We start from the raw sequence: 16930 nt of genomic DNA on the forward strand, positions 1-16930 counted from the left end.
ATGATTGTGTGTCATCTCCTTGTTTCCTTGATCTCTTTAGCAGGAATTGAGCATGGTAATTTATAGAAGGTGAAAGAATTGCACGATACTGGCATAATCAGTAGCAGACTATTGGTGTATATTAGTAAGATACTTTAACTTTTAACTTGTCATTTTTTTACCTTGCTCAATTTTCTACTGAGGAAGAAGGTGAGAAAGGAGAAAATGGAAACACATGGGCAGGTTATGCAACTTTTAAGTTTCTGTTGTGATGAAGCATAATGTTAATCTCCATCTGGTTGTCTTTTAGAAGTGATAGAATTAAGTTCAGGAGAAGATGAATCCCTCCAGATTGTAGACAGCAGTGATTCTGGCAATGAGGGAGATGAAGATGCTACTGAAGAGAGCACTGGTGCTCATGTGAATGATGCTTTAAATCAGTTAGATGCTTCGGGTCAAGTAATCGTCAACATCAATCACCCACCAAATGAAGAGGACATTTACCTGGCCCCACAACTTGCACGGGCAGTAAAACCTCACCAGGTACTGGAGCTTTTTGGTCTGGATTTTCACCAACTTCAGCAATTTTACTTCCAGAAGCTGCATTCTGTTGTAATTAATTACAGATTAATTTATTTATAAATCTCAGTGCTTTTTCCCTTGATGTTTGTGATGCCTATCCAACACTGGAATTTGTTGCATTTTCCGCCCTTCTTCCTGTAATTATTGGCAATGTTTGTTGCTTATTCTAGATCGGAGGTATCCGGTTCCTATACGATAATCTGGTGGAGTCCTTGGACAGATTTAAAACCAGCAGTGGGTTTGGGTGTATCTTAGCCCATAGCATGGGACTGGGCAAGACCCTCCAGGTCATTTCTTTTTTGGATGTACTTTTCCGGCACATCGAGGCAAAGACGGTCCTGGCCATTGTACCTGTAAGTAAGCTGGTGAAAAATGTTTGTTGAGTCTATTCATGTGTTACCTCCTCCTTCTGAGCAAGGTGGAGATAGGAGGTGAAGAAGGGACTTCAGAATTCAGGATAAGCTCCAAGGTGCTTTTATCCTTCTACCTATTCTTGGAATTCCATAGTGAGTTCCAGTACATCCTACTGTGCAACAGAAGTGGGAGATATTAAGGTATTTTCTTCTTAATTCTCATGTAAGTCAGTAGGACTTGTCTCAGTCTCTGAAGTGAATGCAGTGTGGAATATATTGGATCTCCTATACCCATATGAAAATCAGTATTGTATAAAATTGTGTATGTATTTATCTGAATATGAATCCGAACCACTGCATTTGTGTTTTGAGTGTCCAGTATTCTTTGATCATGAACTTCTGATGGAAACCCTTGGTTTCAGAGTCATAACTGATATGTTGCATTCCTTCCCCCCCCCCCCCCCATTACAGGTAAACACTCTTCAGAACTGGCTAGCAGAATTCAACATGTGGCTTCCAGCACCAGAAGCCCTTCCTGCTGACTATGACCCAAAAGAGATACGGCCCCGCTCCTTCAAAGTCCACATCCTGAATGACGAACACAAGTTAGTGCTAGTCATACTCTAACAGAGGTGTCATACGCAACTGTGACGGAAACGTGGGGGATTTATGTATTATTCCTCCTGATTTATACATTACACCCGCTTTCCATTGTCCACTTTGACTGGAAGCACACGTACAGTTTTCCAAGATGGCACAATCTTGCACAATCCATTTTTCCTTTAAGACAGGGGTGTCCAAAGTTTTTGGCAGGAAGGCCACATCTTCTCTCTGTCACTGTGTCGGGGGGGGGGAATTAATTTACATTTCAAATTTGAATAAATTTACACACGTTTACATAAATGAATATGTTAAAGATGAACTTATATGAATGAATGAAGGTCTTGCTCTGCACTCAGCTGACTTCCTCCTAGTGGTGTAGCTGTGGGGAGCAGAAGGTAACAAACAGTGGATTTCCTTAATTCAAACTGACCAATAAGACTGACTGTTCCAAGAGCCAATGAGGTAGTGTTGTGACATAGCATGGAAGCAATAAGATGTTAGTATGAGTTAGCTCTCATTTCCATGTATTGGAGCTAATACTATAACTCCTATTCAGTTGTTTGAGTTTCATCAAGTTGGCTACTGGTTTTTTGTTAGTTACTGATTTGTTGGGTGAACTGAACTGTTTTATAGCAAAATGAAGTTAATGGGAGTGACACTATGAGTTGCAGCTCACATAACACCAACCCTAGTGATGCCACTAGTGAGAAATTTGGGTGTTGTTGGTTACTGGTTTAAATGACTTTAAAGTTGTTTCTAAACGTTTATGATGGACTACAGGTCTGCAAGTGAATATTAACCATGATGGCTACATGGAATCTCCAGATACATGGGCAGTATGTCACTACTATGTGCAGGGGAGCAACAGCAAGGGAGGGCACTGATTTTCATCCCATGCTAGTGGGGAAATGCTCACTGAGTTTATTTCTGGTTATTATTTTTATTCATTTCATGTCATGACTGCTACTGAAAAGAATTTTTGGAAGGGGTTGTCAAAAATTTGTGGGCCCCAGGTGTCAAATGACTTAGCTACACCTCTGCTCCCTCCACCAAAACAATAATTATTCAGTAGTATGACCAACAGGTCAAGAACCAGATTTAGATAAACACTCATTCCCTCATTCAGAGACAAACACCATAATCTTCAAAATAAAATGGAATTTTATTGAAAGGAATAAATTTCATAGTTGGAAAAGGAGCTTACGCTTAGAAAAGACGAGTTCAAAGCAAAGATGAGAATTTCTCTCATAGTGCAGAAAAATGACATCTGACTAACTGCTCTAGCACTTACATTCAGCAAGCTATAACTAAGTTCCATGTCTGAAGTTAGCAGAAGACCAGTTGATGAAAAATGTGGCAGCATGTCAGTCGGCTCCACCATGGTGGAAGGAAGAAAGGAGGAACCAGGTGACTCTAAGGAACCTGTTTTTATAGACAACTCAGTTCAGCCAGGACCCATCCAAATTCTACTGACTCCTGCCATAGCAGATGCCCTTTTGATCACATAGTCCATGGTCCTTGAAAATTAAATTATCATCCACAGTTCCCATGTGATCCTTTCAGCTGAAGCATAGTACGATAAGAAATCGACTTTGCTTAGTTGTAGATGATGTTTAAGAGTATTTACCGCTTTTCAACAAAAAAGTTCATAAAGCAGTTTACAGAGGAAAAATAACTAAATGGCTCACTATCCCAAAAGGGCTCATAGTCTAAAAAGATGTAGCAGAACACCAGCAAATTACCAGTAGAAAAGACATTGTGCTGGCGTGAAGAGGGACAGCTCTCCCCTACTAAATATAAGAGGAGCACCACTTGAATTAAAAAATGCCTCTTTGACCATTTAGCAGGGAGCAGATTACTCTTCCAAATCAGGAGACTGGAAGAAGTTAGTTCAAGAACAGTGACTCAGCAAAAATGCTTAGTGCTTTTAAAGTCAGCACTTCTTATAAGAATTTCTTTACAGTAAAATACAAAGCATTCCTCAAGAGCTTACACAATTTGATTACAGCTCTATCCCCCAAAACCAAAACACTTTTGCCTTTCAAAAGAAATAACTTTTAAAAGGGCTGCCAGTAATAGGTTGGAACCTAATCCAGTCACTAGATGGTATGTTGAGACCACTGCTCATAGCACTGAAGATTAGAATAAATCTAACATGAAACCTATTTACGTGACAATAACTTTGCCTCCTATTTTGTTACACTTGTACCCTGTCCTAGAAAGGTGCTTGATAATAAACCTTCATTTGCAAAATGGATTCAGCAGGTATGTGGATGTGGGTAAACCCATTGGTATTCTTTATCAGGACTTTCAGAAGGTGTTAGGCACAGTCTCTCACCAAAGGCTCCTGAGAAAACTCAGCAGTCAGAGAATAAAAGGGCAAGTCCTCTTTATGGATAGGAACTGGTTGAAGAACCAGAAACGGAGAAATGGGTGTAAATTGGCAATTTTCACAGTGGAGGTGAAAAGCAGTGAGCCCCAAGGATCAGTCTTCGGACCAGCCCTTTTCAGTTTGTTCATAAATGACCTGGATTTGAAAACATAAGAACATAAGAACAGCCCCACTGGATCAGGCCATAGGCCCATCTAGTCCAGCTTCCTGTATCTCACAGCGGCCCACCAAATGCCCCAGGGAGCACACCAGATACAAGAGACCTCATCCTGGTGCCCTCCCTTGCACCTGGCATTCTGACATAGCCCATTTCAAAAATCAGGAGGTTGCGCATACACATCATGGCTTGTACCCCGTAATGGATTTTTCCTCCAGAAACTTGCCCAATCCCCTTTTAAAGGCATCCAGGCCAGTCGCCATCACCACATCCTGTGGCAAGGAGTTCCATTTGGGTGTAAGCAGTGAGGTGGCCAAGTCTGCAGATGCCACTAAACATTTCCTTGTGGTGAAGTCTAGAATAGATTGTGCAGAGCTCCACAAAGATCTCTCCAAACTGAGGGATTGGACAGCAAAATGGCAGATGCACTGCAGTGTAAGTAAATGTAAAGTGATGCATATTGGGGTAAGAAATAATTTCACATAGGTTGATAGGTTCTTAGCTGTCAGTGCCAGATCAGGAGAGAGTGGGGTGGTGGTGGACTGCTCAGTGAAACTGTTGACACTGTGCAGCAGCTATGAAGAATGCCAATTCCATGCTCAGGGTCATTGGAAAAGGATTTGAGAATAAAATTACCAATATTATTATGCCTTTGTACAATCAATTGCAAGGCCACATTCTGTCTGTTCCACATGATGCTGTGATGGCACCTAGTCTAGATGCCTTTAAAAGGGAATTGGATACATTTGGTCTGTTACAGGATACGAGATATAATGACCATATGCAACCTTCAGGTTTTAGAGGTAGCCTATCTCTTATTGAAGCTGTATAGGATTGGCAATTATGGAGAAAGCTGGCTCGTGGAATCATCAAGAGTCAGACATGACAATGGTTAATTCGATTCAATCTCTTAATGCCAGATGCAAGGGAGTGGGAACAGGATAAAGGCATCTTGTTTTCTTGTGTGCTCCCAGAGACATCTGGATGGCCATTGTAAAATACTTGCATGAAATACTGCTCTAACGGAATAGATTCCCTTTTACAATTCTTATCATTTGCATGTCTGGGACTAAAGAATATTTTCTGACAAGTGGTTCTAAAGTGCAAGATTCCCTGATTTAGAAAGGGATTGACAGATAAGTTCCAAAGGTTGTGCATGTTTTTCTCTCACTTCCCACTGTATTTTTGGCAGGCTGGCCTAGGAGGAAAAATGCCAAGCCACTGCCACTCTTTCAGATAGTGCAGTAGAGGTGCAGTGCCCTGCCCTAGGAGTTGATTGTTAGTGCTTGGAACAATGGGTCTCAGCCCTTAACTTGCAACACTTTTTTGGTATGCTTAGACCTCATCACTCAAGGATGACCATGTCTCTTCACCCCTTTCCTTTTACTTTGATGTAGCCTAGTCAAAGTTCTTTGCAGTGGAAAGGGGTGAACTCATTGTGTGTGCATTTGCACTTCACAGAGCATGAGGTTCCTGTGGCAAGTCTCGAGGCGATATTTGAGAGCTCTTGTTCACATACCTGGTCACTCGTTTCACAGATTTCTGCTTTGTTGCATTCCCCTGTTTCAGAAGCACTGTCCCACTTATCCTTTTTTAATTTTATTAACAGGACCACAGCAGCACGCGCCAAAGTAGTAGCTGATTGGGTGACAGATGGTGGCGTGCTGCTGTTGGGCTATGAGATGTATCGTCTCCTTTCCCTGAAGAAATCCTTTGCCACAGGCAGAAAAAAGAAAAGCAAGAAACAGACTGGTCCAGTCATTATTGATTTGGATGAAGAGGATCGGCAACAGGAGCTCTTGAAAGGTAAGAGGCCAGAGGCCTCATCTGAAGGTTCCCTTTTACCTCTCTGCTGTGTAATCATATTTATTCTCTGGACGCGGGCAGAAGGACATTCTGAAAGAGGAACGTCCCCTTGGGGACTTCCTTAAGCTCATGCCCAGAAATAAATTTGTGTTAGTCTATAAAAATCTCCCTCTTATTAACCAAAAGTGTTTCTTAATTGGTTAGAAACTTCAGTCCTCTGTGTGCATATAGAAATAGGATTGTCTAGCCATCTGGCCATTTACCTTCATTAGTGTAATGCAGCTCTTTCTGAATAAATTTTACTTCGTGTTTCTCTTCCCATGCCTTTCTGTGCTACTCTGTAGAAACTGTTTTTGGGGGGTGGGGACAGGTCATGAAGCACTTAGACCCATTTTATTAATGTTTTGCTTGTGCCTGTGTGAACACACGAAGTGGCTGAGAATTTTTAATGAGATGCAACGTCATGTAAGCCACTGAAGAGATGGTGTTGGTGCCGCTACTGTCAGATTGGAACTTAATATCTCTGAAAATCATTTGCAACTTTTGAGCCTTGATTTTTCTGTTTACTGGATTTTTTGTAGTTCACCTTTCTCCTGTTAAGTAAATCGTAAATAGACTAAGCCTGTGTTTGTTTGTTTCCTTCAGGAATTGAGAAAGCTTTAATTCGCCCTGGTCCAGATGTGGTCATCTGTGATGAGGGTCACAGGATAAAGAACTGCCATGCCAGCACCTCTCAGGCCCTGAAGAACATCCGGTCTCGGCGACGGGTGGTGCTGACTGGCTACCCTCTGCAAAACAACCTAATAGAGTATTGGTGCATGGTGGACTTTGTCCGTCCTGACTTCCTTGGTACTCGGCAGGAATTCAGTAATATGTTTGAGCGCCCCATCCTGAATGGCCAGTGTATTGACAGCACCCCTCAGGATGTTCGTCTCATGAGGTATCGAAGTCATGTCCTCCACAGTCTACTGGAAGGCTTTGTACAAAGGTGAGGCCACATCACATTCCCATCACCTTAGTCTTTTCAACAAACCTGCATTAATGTGACCTCTTTGTACTTACTGGTTAACAATGGGGCAGAAAATTGTGATATCTTGTTCTGAAGCACTCTGTAGAACCTGAAATTGTGAACGTTCCTCCTTCTGATCTTCTTCTCTGTTGCTTCTGTAGGCGAGGGCACAATGTGCTGAAAATTCAGCTTCCCTATAAGGAAGAACATGTCATCTTAGTGCGTTTGTCAAAGATACAACGGGCTCTTTACACTGAGTTCATGAACCGGTTCCGTGATGCAGGCAACAGTGGTTGGCTGGGACTGAACCCGCTCAGGGCTTTCTGTGTCTGTTGTAAGGTAATATAAAAGAGAATGACATCTTGAGCAAATTACATGGAATGGGGAGGAATTAACTTTCTATATCTTTGGTGTGTGTCTGTGTGAGAGAGAGGGAGAGCATCATTATGATAATGAGATGCTCAGGCAAATTTTAAAGACTAAACTCCAGCTGAGAAGTATTGCACATTATGATGCTTTGTTTTGTAATTTTGGTTTTAAGCATTCTTGTTCTAGTACCTGGAGAGACAACTATTAGCAACAAGAGAAGCTGTTCTGTACATTGCATCGAAGTTATGCAATAGAAAATACTGTTTTTAAATGTTCTACATGGTAAAATACTCTGATTTGTCTTTTTTTTTTTAAGTCATTCTCCTTTGTTTCTCCCAACCCTTGAACATAAGCTAATTAGATTGCAAACTCTTTGGGGATGTTCACGTATAGATTTCAGTGGAATTGTTGGTTGTTACCCACATTCAGTCCCTTGTGTAGATCAAGTTACTATTCATAGTTAAGAGACAATTTTATCTCCCAGCACCAGTGATTCTCGAAGAATTAATCACATAAGAACAGCCCCACTGGATCAGGCCATAGACCCATCTAGTCCAGCTTCCTGTATCTCACAGTGGCCCCACCAAATGCCCCAGGGAACACACCTGATAACAAGAGACCTGCATCCTGGTGCCCTCCCCTGCATCTGACATAGCCCATTTCTAAAATCAGGAGGTTGCACATACACATCATGGCTTGTAACCCATAATGGATTTTTCCTCCAGAAACCTGTCCAATCCCCTTTTAAAGGCATCCAGGCCAGATGTGATCACCACATCCTGTGGCAAGGAGTTCCACAAACCAACCACATACTGAGTAAAGAAATATTTTCTTTTGTCTGTCCTAACTCTCCCAACAGTCAATTTTAGTGGATGTCCCCTGGTTCTGGTGTTATGTGAGAGTGTAAAGAGCATCTCTCAATCCATTTTATCCTTCCCATGCATAATTTTGTTTGTCTCAATCATGTCCCCCCTCAGGCGTCTCTTTTCTAGGCTGAAGAGGCCAAACACCATAGCCTTTCCTCATAAGGAAGGTGCCGCAGCCCAGCAATAATCTTAGTTGCCCTCTTTTGCACCTTTTCTATTTCCACTATATCCTTTTTGAGATGCGTCGACCAGAACTGGACACAATACTCCAGGTGTGGCCTTACCATAGATTTGTACAATGGCATTATAATATTAGCTGTTTTGTTCTCAATACCTTTTCTAATGAACCTAAGCATAGAATTGGCCTTCTTGAACTTCTGAACTATTTGAGAAGTAACCTACAGCCCTCTTTCAGATCTGGAATCACCCTGATGTGCTGTATGAAGCATTGCAGAAAGAGAATTTGGCAAACGAGCAGGACCTGGATGTGGATGATCTTGGCACAGCTGGCACCAATTCACGCTGTCAGTCACAGGGATTGAAAGCAAAAGCAGAAAGCAATGCTTTGGCATCGTCAATTGGAGAGGCTACTAACAGCAAATACGTTCAGGGCATTGGCTTCAATCCCTTTCAAGAGCGGGCCAATCAGGTTGTTACTTATGAGTGGGTGAGTATTGAAATCAAGACTCCAGATGTGATGGGTTCTTTCCCTCAGTTCCAAAAGCATAGAGGAAGAATCCCTGCCCTTAAGTTGGAGCAATTTCTCATAGAGTGTCTATATATTGTTACCTTTGCTAATAATCTACGACAGTGGTTCCCAAATTGGTGGGTCGTGACCTATCAGGGAAACTGGAAGAGGGCCATTCCCCCTTTAGGAGAGTGACTCAGAAATAGGTGCCCTGATGGTGCCACAGTGATCACAGCGCCACCCGGGAGCAAGGTCATTTTAAACTTCTGTGGGGGAGGGGGTCACAATGGTCTTCAGAAGTGTCCTAGAGCCCCCTCTGCAGGCCTCCGAGCTGCAGCAGATAGCCGCTAACACCGATCAGAGCTATTTACTGTAGTACAGTAGAGGAGGCTGTGAGCTTCCAGGACCCTACTGGGGGCCAGCATGACACCTCAGGTAAGTTTAAAAGACTTGCTCCTGGCAGCACCTTGATCGCTACAGCTCCGTCAGGGGACCTGCCCACCCCCACAACTACTTACCGCAGTCCCAAAGTCTGAATAGGACTTCAGGAACCACTGATCTAGGAAGTTTCAGATTCACATCGCGTATGATCTTGCTGAAGATTATCTGTGCATCAGAAGCAATGTATTTACCTCATGCAATTTTATTTTTCTGAAAATACATGGAATAAGTAGCCACTGTGCTTGCCAGAAACTAGTCTAAGTACCTGCAATGAAACAATCACTCAGGAGTTGCAATGTATGTACTTGCTGTTCCCACCTACAGTTTGGACCATCTCCAGTGTCAGGTAGAACTATAGTTTAATCCTGGTTCCATGCAATATTTACAAGCCCTGGACTTGTACTCTTTCCCCTCCCAGTTTGATATCATCACTTGTTCACAATCTGGTTGGAGCAAACCAGGAATTGCTGTGCTTGGACACCGCAGCAATCTGAAATGTTCTCAACTAGGACTGGAAGTTCAAAACTTCTTTCACTCATGCACATGGAAGAGGCTCATGAACATCATGCAGAATGAGGATTAAACTGTGGTTCTGTGCAATGTCTGAAATGGGCCAGTATCTCCATATAAGAATACTCTTGTATGTGAAATGCTCTGCATTGCAGAAGCATTATTTTTACCTTTGTCCACTTTCTCATTTATTATGAAGCATTTTCTGTCACGTTGTGGCTTCAAGTGAGATTGCAACGCTTCATGCTGTTGATGCTTTGTAGGAAATAGAAAATGATTGAGGAGCAATGCCAGGATATTGTAGGAATTTCAACTGAGAACAACTTTTGGGTTGGTCTGTAAAGCCCTACAAGGAAACTTGAATCCCTGATTTCCCCTACCAGTTATTACTATAGTTAAGTAGTAACTAAGAGTCCTGAGGTTTGACTGATAGGAAAAAACTTGACAAGAAGGAAGTTGAGTTTTTATCTGTAGATGGGGATTATTTTAGCCAAATGTTGAACGACAGTGTCCTGTCTGATTTTACAGGCTAAAGACATCCTGTGTGATTACCAGACAGGAGTTTTGCAGAATTCACCTAAAATGGTTTTACTGTTTCATCTTGTGGAGGAAAGTGTGAAACTTGGAGACAAAATATTGGTCTTCAGGTAAGGAGCAATATTGATTTTTTAAATTGTGTTCCTGTCAGGCTGTGCTTTCAGCCTTCTAAATGAAGAGAAGCATTTTAAGTGTAATGGTTTAAATACCACAAGTCCAAATAAAGTACAGCGGGCCCTCCTTATCTACGGGTTCAGCACCTGCAGATTTGACTCAACACAGGTGCCAAGCCCATGTCTGGAGGTGCTGAGCCATCCACAGAGTTCATTGTCCATGAGGGATCCAGGAACAGATCCCTCGTGGATACCGAGGGCCCACTATATTAATAGAAACATACCTTGAAGGAAGAAGATAATTCTGGACAGCTTATTGCCTGCTGGTGCCTCCCCCTTGCCCCAGCTGATATTTTCAAGGCTGCCCTTTATGGCTGCTCAGAAACTAAAGCTGGGACAGAATTGAGTAGCCAAGCTCTTGGCTTGGGCTAACTAAAGGGACCATATTACTTCTGTGGTTTTAAAAGGACTGCACGCTTGCTTTTGAGCACCAGTACAAGGTGCTGATTTGAGTCTTTCAAAGCCCTAAACCTCTTGGGCCCAGGTTATATGAGGAAAAGGAAGCACCTCTTTCTGTGCTGTGAGATCATCTGAAGAGACCCACTTGTGAACCTTGTTGCCTGACGTTTGATGGGTGGCCACATAATAGAGCATCTCAGTTCCTGTGAAACATTTTATTCAAGGAGGGCCACCTGGCCTGCTGTCTCTTCCCCTTTCATAAAACGGTGAAGATTTTTTTTTTTTGATTGACTTGTTTATATGCTGCCTTTCTGCCAAAGCAGAAAGCCAGTTCACATTTTACTGCTAAAACAAAAGCTACAACAGACAAAAATATACAACCACAGACTTGGTGTTGTTGCTGTTGATGGCCTCTTTAGGAACTGATGGCATGAGCTCCCTGGCCTGGGCTTCTCCTCTTCTGTCTCACTTCAGAGCACACAGGTCTTTAAGTTGCCCCTGGGAAGGTGGGAGAAGAGCTGTCACTGCCCCAACTGAGTACTCTCAGCCACTGGTGGTCCCTTCAGGAGCTGATGGGGTTTTGCTTGCTGACCTGTTCTTCTCTCTTCTACCTTCCCTCAAGGGCACACTTATCTTTTCTGGTGAGTGTTTAATCCTCCTGTGATAAATTGATGTATTGAAATTAAGATTTGGGTTTCAGGTATTTCGTCTCTTCTGCAGGAAGATTTTAATGTTGATTTTATTGTACCCACTTCAAGTGCTTTGACCAAAAATATGAGGGATAAGTAATAATTAGCCTAAATCATTTCTGCAGTGTAAACTCATTATTTCTTGGTATGAAAATGGTTTCCTCTCCTCTTTTCATCATTCTTTTAAATGTTAATACACCTTCCATTTTAAAACAATTGCTCTGTAACTTGAAAGGTGCTATGTTTCCTACCTGTGTCTTGCACACATTCTCCAGGTGACATGCATGTTAAATTATGTGAAATAGCAGTTATGTGAAATAGCACTTCATGTGTAGTTAAGTGCGTAACAGACTATCTTGTAGGGTGTGAGCAGGATTTAGCTCACTTTCCGCTATTCTAAGTATTTTGGGTTTTTTATCTTCTCCTGAGTCGAGGTCTTGTCTCTTGCAGCCAGAGCCTCTCCACATTGTCTGTCATGGAGGATTTCTTGGCAAAGAGACCAGTGCCTTCCCCCTTGGGTCTGGATACACAAGGAGTCCACAACTGGGTTCGAAATGTGAATTATTACCGTAAGTACAAGATGTTCTTGTATTGTCTGGGATATGTTTTGTTTCTAGGCTATTGTTCCTAAAATCGATTCGTTTTCTCTACTTTCTTTGTAATCTTTTTCTTTTCCTGTTCCTCTCTGGTGCATTGTTCCTTTACTGTTTTCTTTCAGGCATTTGGTGGTTTTGGACAAAAATTGGTATTCTGTTTGCAATTAGTCTTAATTTTTTTCCACCTACTAAAACATCACATGCATTTTTTTGTTAAACAAAACTTTAAAATCATAGTTAAGTGTTCTGATTTGATGGATGCTTTAAAAAGAAAATTACTAATTCATCTACCTTTTCTGTTTGGTAGGACTGGATGGCAGTACGTCAGCCTCAGAAAGAGAGCGATTGATTAACCAATTCAATGACCCCAATAACACTTCTGTTTGGCTCTTCCTTCTGTCCACACGGTGAGTTGATCACCTGCGGAGAACAGAAATTCAGGATGGAATAGAGAGCAGGATTGCCTGTGATGGTTACAGGGATACTTATCAGAGTGAATCCTTGGCCTTCTCCCTACATTGTAATTCAGTAGTCCAGACACTGGGTCTCAAGTGAAGGGATGCTATGCAGGACAACTAGCTAAGCAGATAATGGCTCAGCCAAGGGCAGGGCTTTTCGAACTGGGATGTTGCGATGCCCCAGCCTGTGGGCCCTGGCCTGTTTCCCCTTAAGGGGCGGGGGCAGCCTGGAGGCAGAGAGGAGGCAGTGGCGCGATCCCCAGGATTGCGCTGCTCAGGGGGGCTGCAGGGGCTTGAGTCCACTTACCCAAGCCTCCTGCAGCCTCCAGGGGGTTGTGGGGAGCCTTGTGCGACCTTCTGCAGGGCTCCCCACAGCTTTGAAAGCAAAAACGGAGCGATCTTGCCCCGCCTCCGCTAAAGCGAAAGTGGAGTGCAATCGCTGCTGGCATCCCCAGGACGGGATTGTGCCACTGCCTTCCCCCCACCCCCACTGCCTCCCCCCGCTCCTGCCAGAACTTAGTGGCTCAAACTCTCCCTGAGAGTTTGAAAACTGCTGGCCTAGGGGAATGGAGCCTCCACAATCCCTAGAGGTCTTTCAGTGGTGGTTATCTTCAAATGTTATTGTCAACAGATTAAATTATGAGAGGGATTGTGCAGAAAAAGCAGTCCTCAAACAATATAGGATTTACAGGTATAGTAGAACATAGTTAAACCTTGATAAGAAGAATTGTTTTCATTTTTATTTATTTTTTTTGCTCAGTGCTGGGTGCTTAGGTGTGAACCTAATTGGTGCAAACAGAGTGATTGTATTTGATGCTTCTTGGAATCCATGCCATGACGCTCAGGCAGTGTGTCGGGTGTATCGTTATGGACAAAAGAAACCTTGCCACATCTATCGACTAGTTTCTGATTTCACCCTGGAGAAGAAAATCTATGACCGCCAGGTCTCCAAGCAAGGGATGTCAGGTAGACCAAAACCTTTTCTGCCTTCACCAGTCAGCCCTGTCATTTAGCTTCTACTTTAGTTCTCTCTTGTTTTCCTCTTTAGCTTCCTACCCTTGGTGCTCTCTCTCTTTTTAGTTGTTATGCATCAGTGCAGGCCCTTGTGAATGTTACTGAAAGTGCATCAATTGCAGATAAATGACAGTTTTATCCTCTTCTCAGATCAATGTGTATTTTCCTTTCCGTAGACCGAGTTGTCGATGACTTGAATCCAGTGCTGAACTTCACCCGGCGGGAGGTGGAGAACTTGCTGCACTTTGTGGAAGAGGAACCCAACTCTGCCCAGCTTTCATTCAGCCCCAGCAGGATCAAGGAATCTGTCTTACAACTGGCCTGTCTCAAATACCCTCACCTCATCACCAAGGTTAGAAGGGAGTACTCTTCTTTCTTATAGAACCTTAATTTTGCAAGCTAGCCACAAAATACATGTGTAGGGATAAAGTAGGTCCTGAGTCTACGGTACTCAGAGCACTGACAATTACTTTATATTAAAATTGGCGGAATTTTATCTGCTCAGATTCTGTGGCTACTTGCGCAATTCCTGATGCTGTTGCCTAACTATGAAATATTGCATCTGATTGTCAAATGTAGATTATTTATCGCTGAAGGAATCAGGGCTACCTTTATCTAGCTAGCTTTTTCATCATCTAATGTGTTACCACACTTTAGTGCAGTGGCTGTTTCTCAATATGCATTTCACATTACAAACATTATGACATTTGTATGGAGGAGTATATAATTTTTGGTGCATTGGCTCCTGCGTGTTTCAGCAGCCTCTAATTGTTGATTTAGCTGTGTTTGTGCTGCCTTGACAAAATCTTTAGTAACATGAAGAATGTAGTTCCTGTCCTTCAGGGTTCCTTAATCATTTAATGCAAACACATTTGTAAGACCTTCTTGTTTTCCATGGTCTTTGAGCATCTGCTGTCAAATAACCCCAAGGGGTCAAGGCCACATTGTTCTCCTCCTCCACCTTCTGTTTCGTAGCTTTACATGAAAAGCATGCTGGTGGCATCAATCTCCATAGAAGTTTCTAGGATCTGACATAAACTGCCAAATGCTGCTCTGGGTGTGAGGTGTGTATGTTAAATCCTAGTTGTTTAAAATAGTGCGTAACACCTCTTGAATATTTCATGTGAGCATGGATGGCTTTTACTGTTATCCTATAAGGAAAGGAAGAGAGGGGTTGTTCCCACCTTGTATCATTTGCTGCTGTCACGTGGTATATTTAACAAATACCAGACAAATAAATAATACCTCCCTGTGCTCTATCTGCAGGAGCCTTTCCAGCACGAGTCACTGTTGATTGATCGAAAGGAACATAAACTCACCAAGGCAGAGAAAAAAGCAGCCAAGAAGAGCTATGAGGAGGAGAAGCGTGCATCCGTCCCTTACACCCGTCCATCCTATGCTCAGTATTACCCAGCTACAGACCAGAACCTAACAAGCATACCTGCCTTCAGTCAGAGAAACTGGTGGGTGGCTTATTAGTTCTTACAATGCTGAAGAAGAGTCATTCATCTTGATCTACCAATGGGAAATCTCAGCTCTTTAAAATTAGGGAAAGCAAAGAATGATGTTTCTGCTTCTTAGTGGCTGTGATTGTAACTGGGGCAAGTCAGATAAACAGTTTGGCAGATATTTAGGGTGCTGTTGTTAAGTGTGAATGCAGAGAACAGGTTGTCACGATTTTCACCCAAGGTGTCAGGGAGAAATTAGAGGAAATTCTCAAACCCTGGCAGGATGCAACCTGCACCCTCTTTCACCAGCCTAATCCACCTAACCCTTGAGGATAATGTGCTCCACTTATAACACCATAAGCGCCCAGGTTCTTTAGAAATGCATACCCTTGGTCAATAAAATGAACTGCACTTAATCTTCAGAATAGAAAAAACTTTTATAAAGAAAGGGTTAGTTCTTAAGGGAGTTCCAGTTGCTCCATAAACATTAGTATCATACATTTTCAGTAGCATATAAAATAAGAAAGGTTAGCTAGCTTATCTAATAGGATACTAAGAGTTACGAATGTTACAGGACAGTCAGAATTCTCCTTCTAACATCCTCCAGCACAAGGACTGCTAATCCAAGTTTCCTTCCCTGCTGTCTTCCCTCTGTAAATTCACACCCAGGTTTTATACACCAGATTACAAATTAACCACACATGAACAGCCTCACGTCTTCTTCTGCCTAGCAACCAGTATTAAACCTCTCTTAAAGAAAAAGGCCACTTGCATGACAGGAGTTGGCTACCCACAGCTGGCTGCCCACTAGCTGCAAAGAGTAGCAATGTACAAAATGCCTTACTCTCAGTTGTTTAGAATACTTCTTACAAATACAGATTTCTCCCAACCTTTTTTCTAAAGAAATTGAGTTTCTTTTGTGCATAAATTTTATATTGTAAATAACGTCTCCTGACTTGCTTTTTGAGTTGCATCTGTTCTCTCATTTTGAGACACTAGCTGTAGATGGCACAGAGGAGCCATTTTCAACCACTGTGTCATGGCACACTGGTGGTCCACAGGTGGTCCACAGGTGTACCTCAGGAATTTGGGGGAAGATCATTTATTAGTAGGGCCAATGGGGTTGTGAGCCCCCCACTGGCAGCACGGTGTGCCTTGTCAATTGGCAAAAACCTGATGGTGTGCCTTGACAATTTTATTTCCTTGTCAGTGCGTCATGAGATGAAAAAGGTTGAAAATCACTGCCGTAGAGAATGGGGTGGGCACTGGAGTAGATGGTCCTGCTTTGGGGAAAGAGGCTGTTTGAGGTGTTTTTTGTGTCCCTTCCAGTTCTGTGGGGTTCTACCGAGTGCTAATTCTTTTTTTCCCCTTTCCATCCTTTTCATAGGCGACCAAGCCTCAAAGGTGAGGACAGGCCAATAGCAAGTGTGCGTCCTGTTCAGTCCACTCCTGTTCCTATGATGCCTCGCCATGTGCCCTTGGGCAGTATGGGATCAACTTCTGTTTCCAATCCTGCTATCAACTTCCCCATCAACTACTTGCAGCGAGCTGGCATTCTTATGCAGAAGATTGTCACCACAACAGGTCACTTGCTTTGTGTGGCTTAGGGAAGAAACACAAAGGTGTAGCCTGACATTGTTCTTTTCAGCTGGCCAAGAGCAGATGCTACAGGGAATAAGCTTCCACTGCATGCTAGTATAGAAGTGGCATAATCCCTGCTCAAAGAGAATGAACTACATTGTACGAAAGTAGAAAAAAAACTATCTTGTCTTCTTCTCAAAGAGAACATAATATTGTAAACTATCTTGATAGTGATGGCTGTCCTATCATCTGGAGTGGGAGTGGGCAGAAGATAGATTGG

General features: G+C 42.7%; 1 protein-coding gene across 6 annotated transcripts in view; it reads left to right on the top strand.

Moving 5' to 3' along the window:
- RAD54L2 (RAD54 like 2) overlaps positions 1–16930 on the top strand; it is a 122351-nt gene that overhangs the window by 72606 nt on the left and 32815 nt on the right. For 5 of the 6 annotated variants that reach the window (XM_066618153.1, XM_066618152.1, XM_066618154.1 and 2 more), the window contains 14 exons: positions 290–522; positions 732–914; positions 1386–1519; positions 5676–5872; positions 6518–6860; positions 7043–7220; positions 8532–8783; positions 10284–10402; positions 12004–12122; positions 12457–12556; positions 13368–13573; positions 13798–13973; positions 14888–15084; positions 16457–16653. In XM_066618153.1, coding sequence (XP_066474250.1) covers positions 290–522; positions 732–914; positions 1386–1519; positions 5676–5872; positions 6518–6860; positions 7043–7220; positions 8532–8783; positions 10284–10402; positions 12004–12122; positions 12457–12556; positions 13368–13573; positions 13798–13973; positions 14888–15084; positions 16457–16653 — 2634 coding nt within the window. The remainder of the gene's footprint in view (positions 1–289; positions 523–731; positions 915–1385; positions 1520–5675; positions 5873–6517; positions 6861–7042; positions 7221–8531; positions 8784–10283; positions 10403–12003; positions 12123–12456; positions 12557–13367; positions 13574–13797; positions 13974–14887; positions 15085–16456; positions 16654–16930) is intronic. The other variant, XM_066618151.1, reaches the window with a different exon arrangement.

Source organism: Tiliqua scincoides, chromosome 2 (genome assembly GCF_035046505.1).
Source record: "Tiliqua scincoides isolate rTilSci1 chromosome 2, rTilSci1.hap2, whole genome shotgun sequence".
In the NCBI taxonomy this organism is placed as follows: domain Eukaryota; kingdom Metazoa; phylum Chordata; class Lepidosauria; order Squamata; family Scincidae; genus Tiliqua; species Tiliqua scincoides.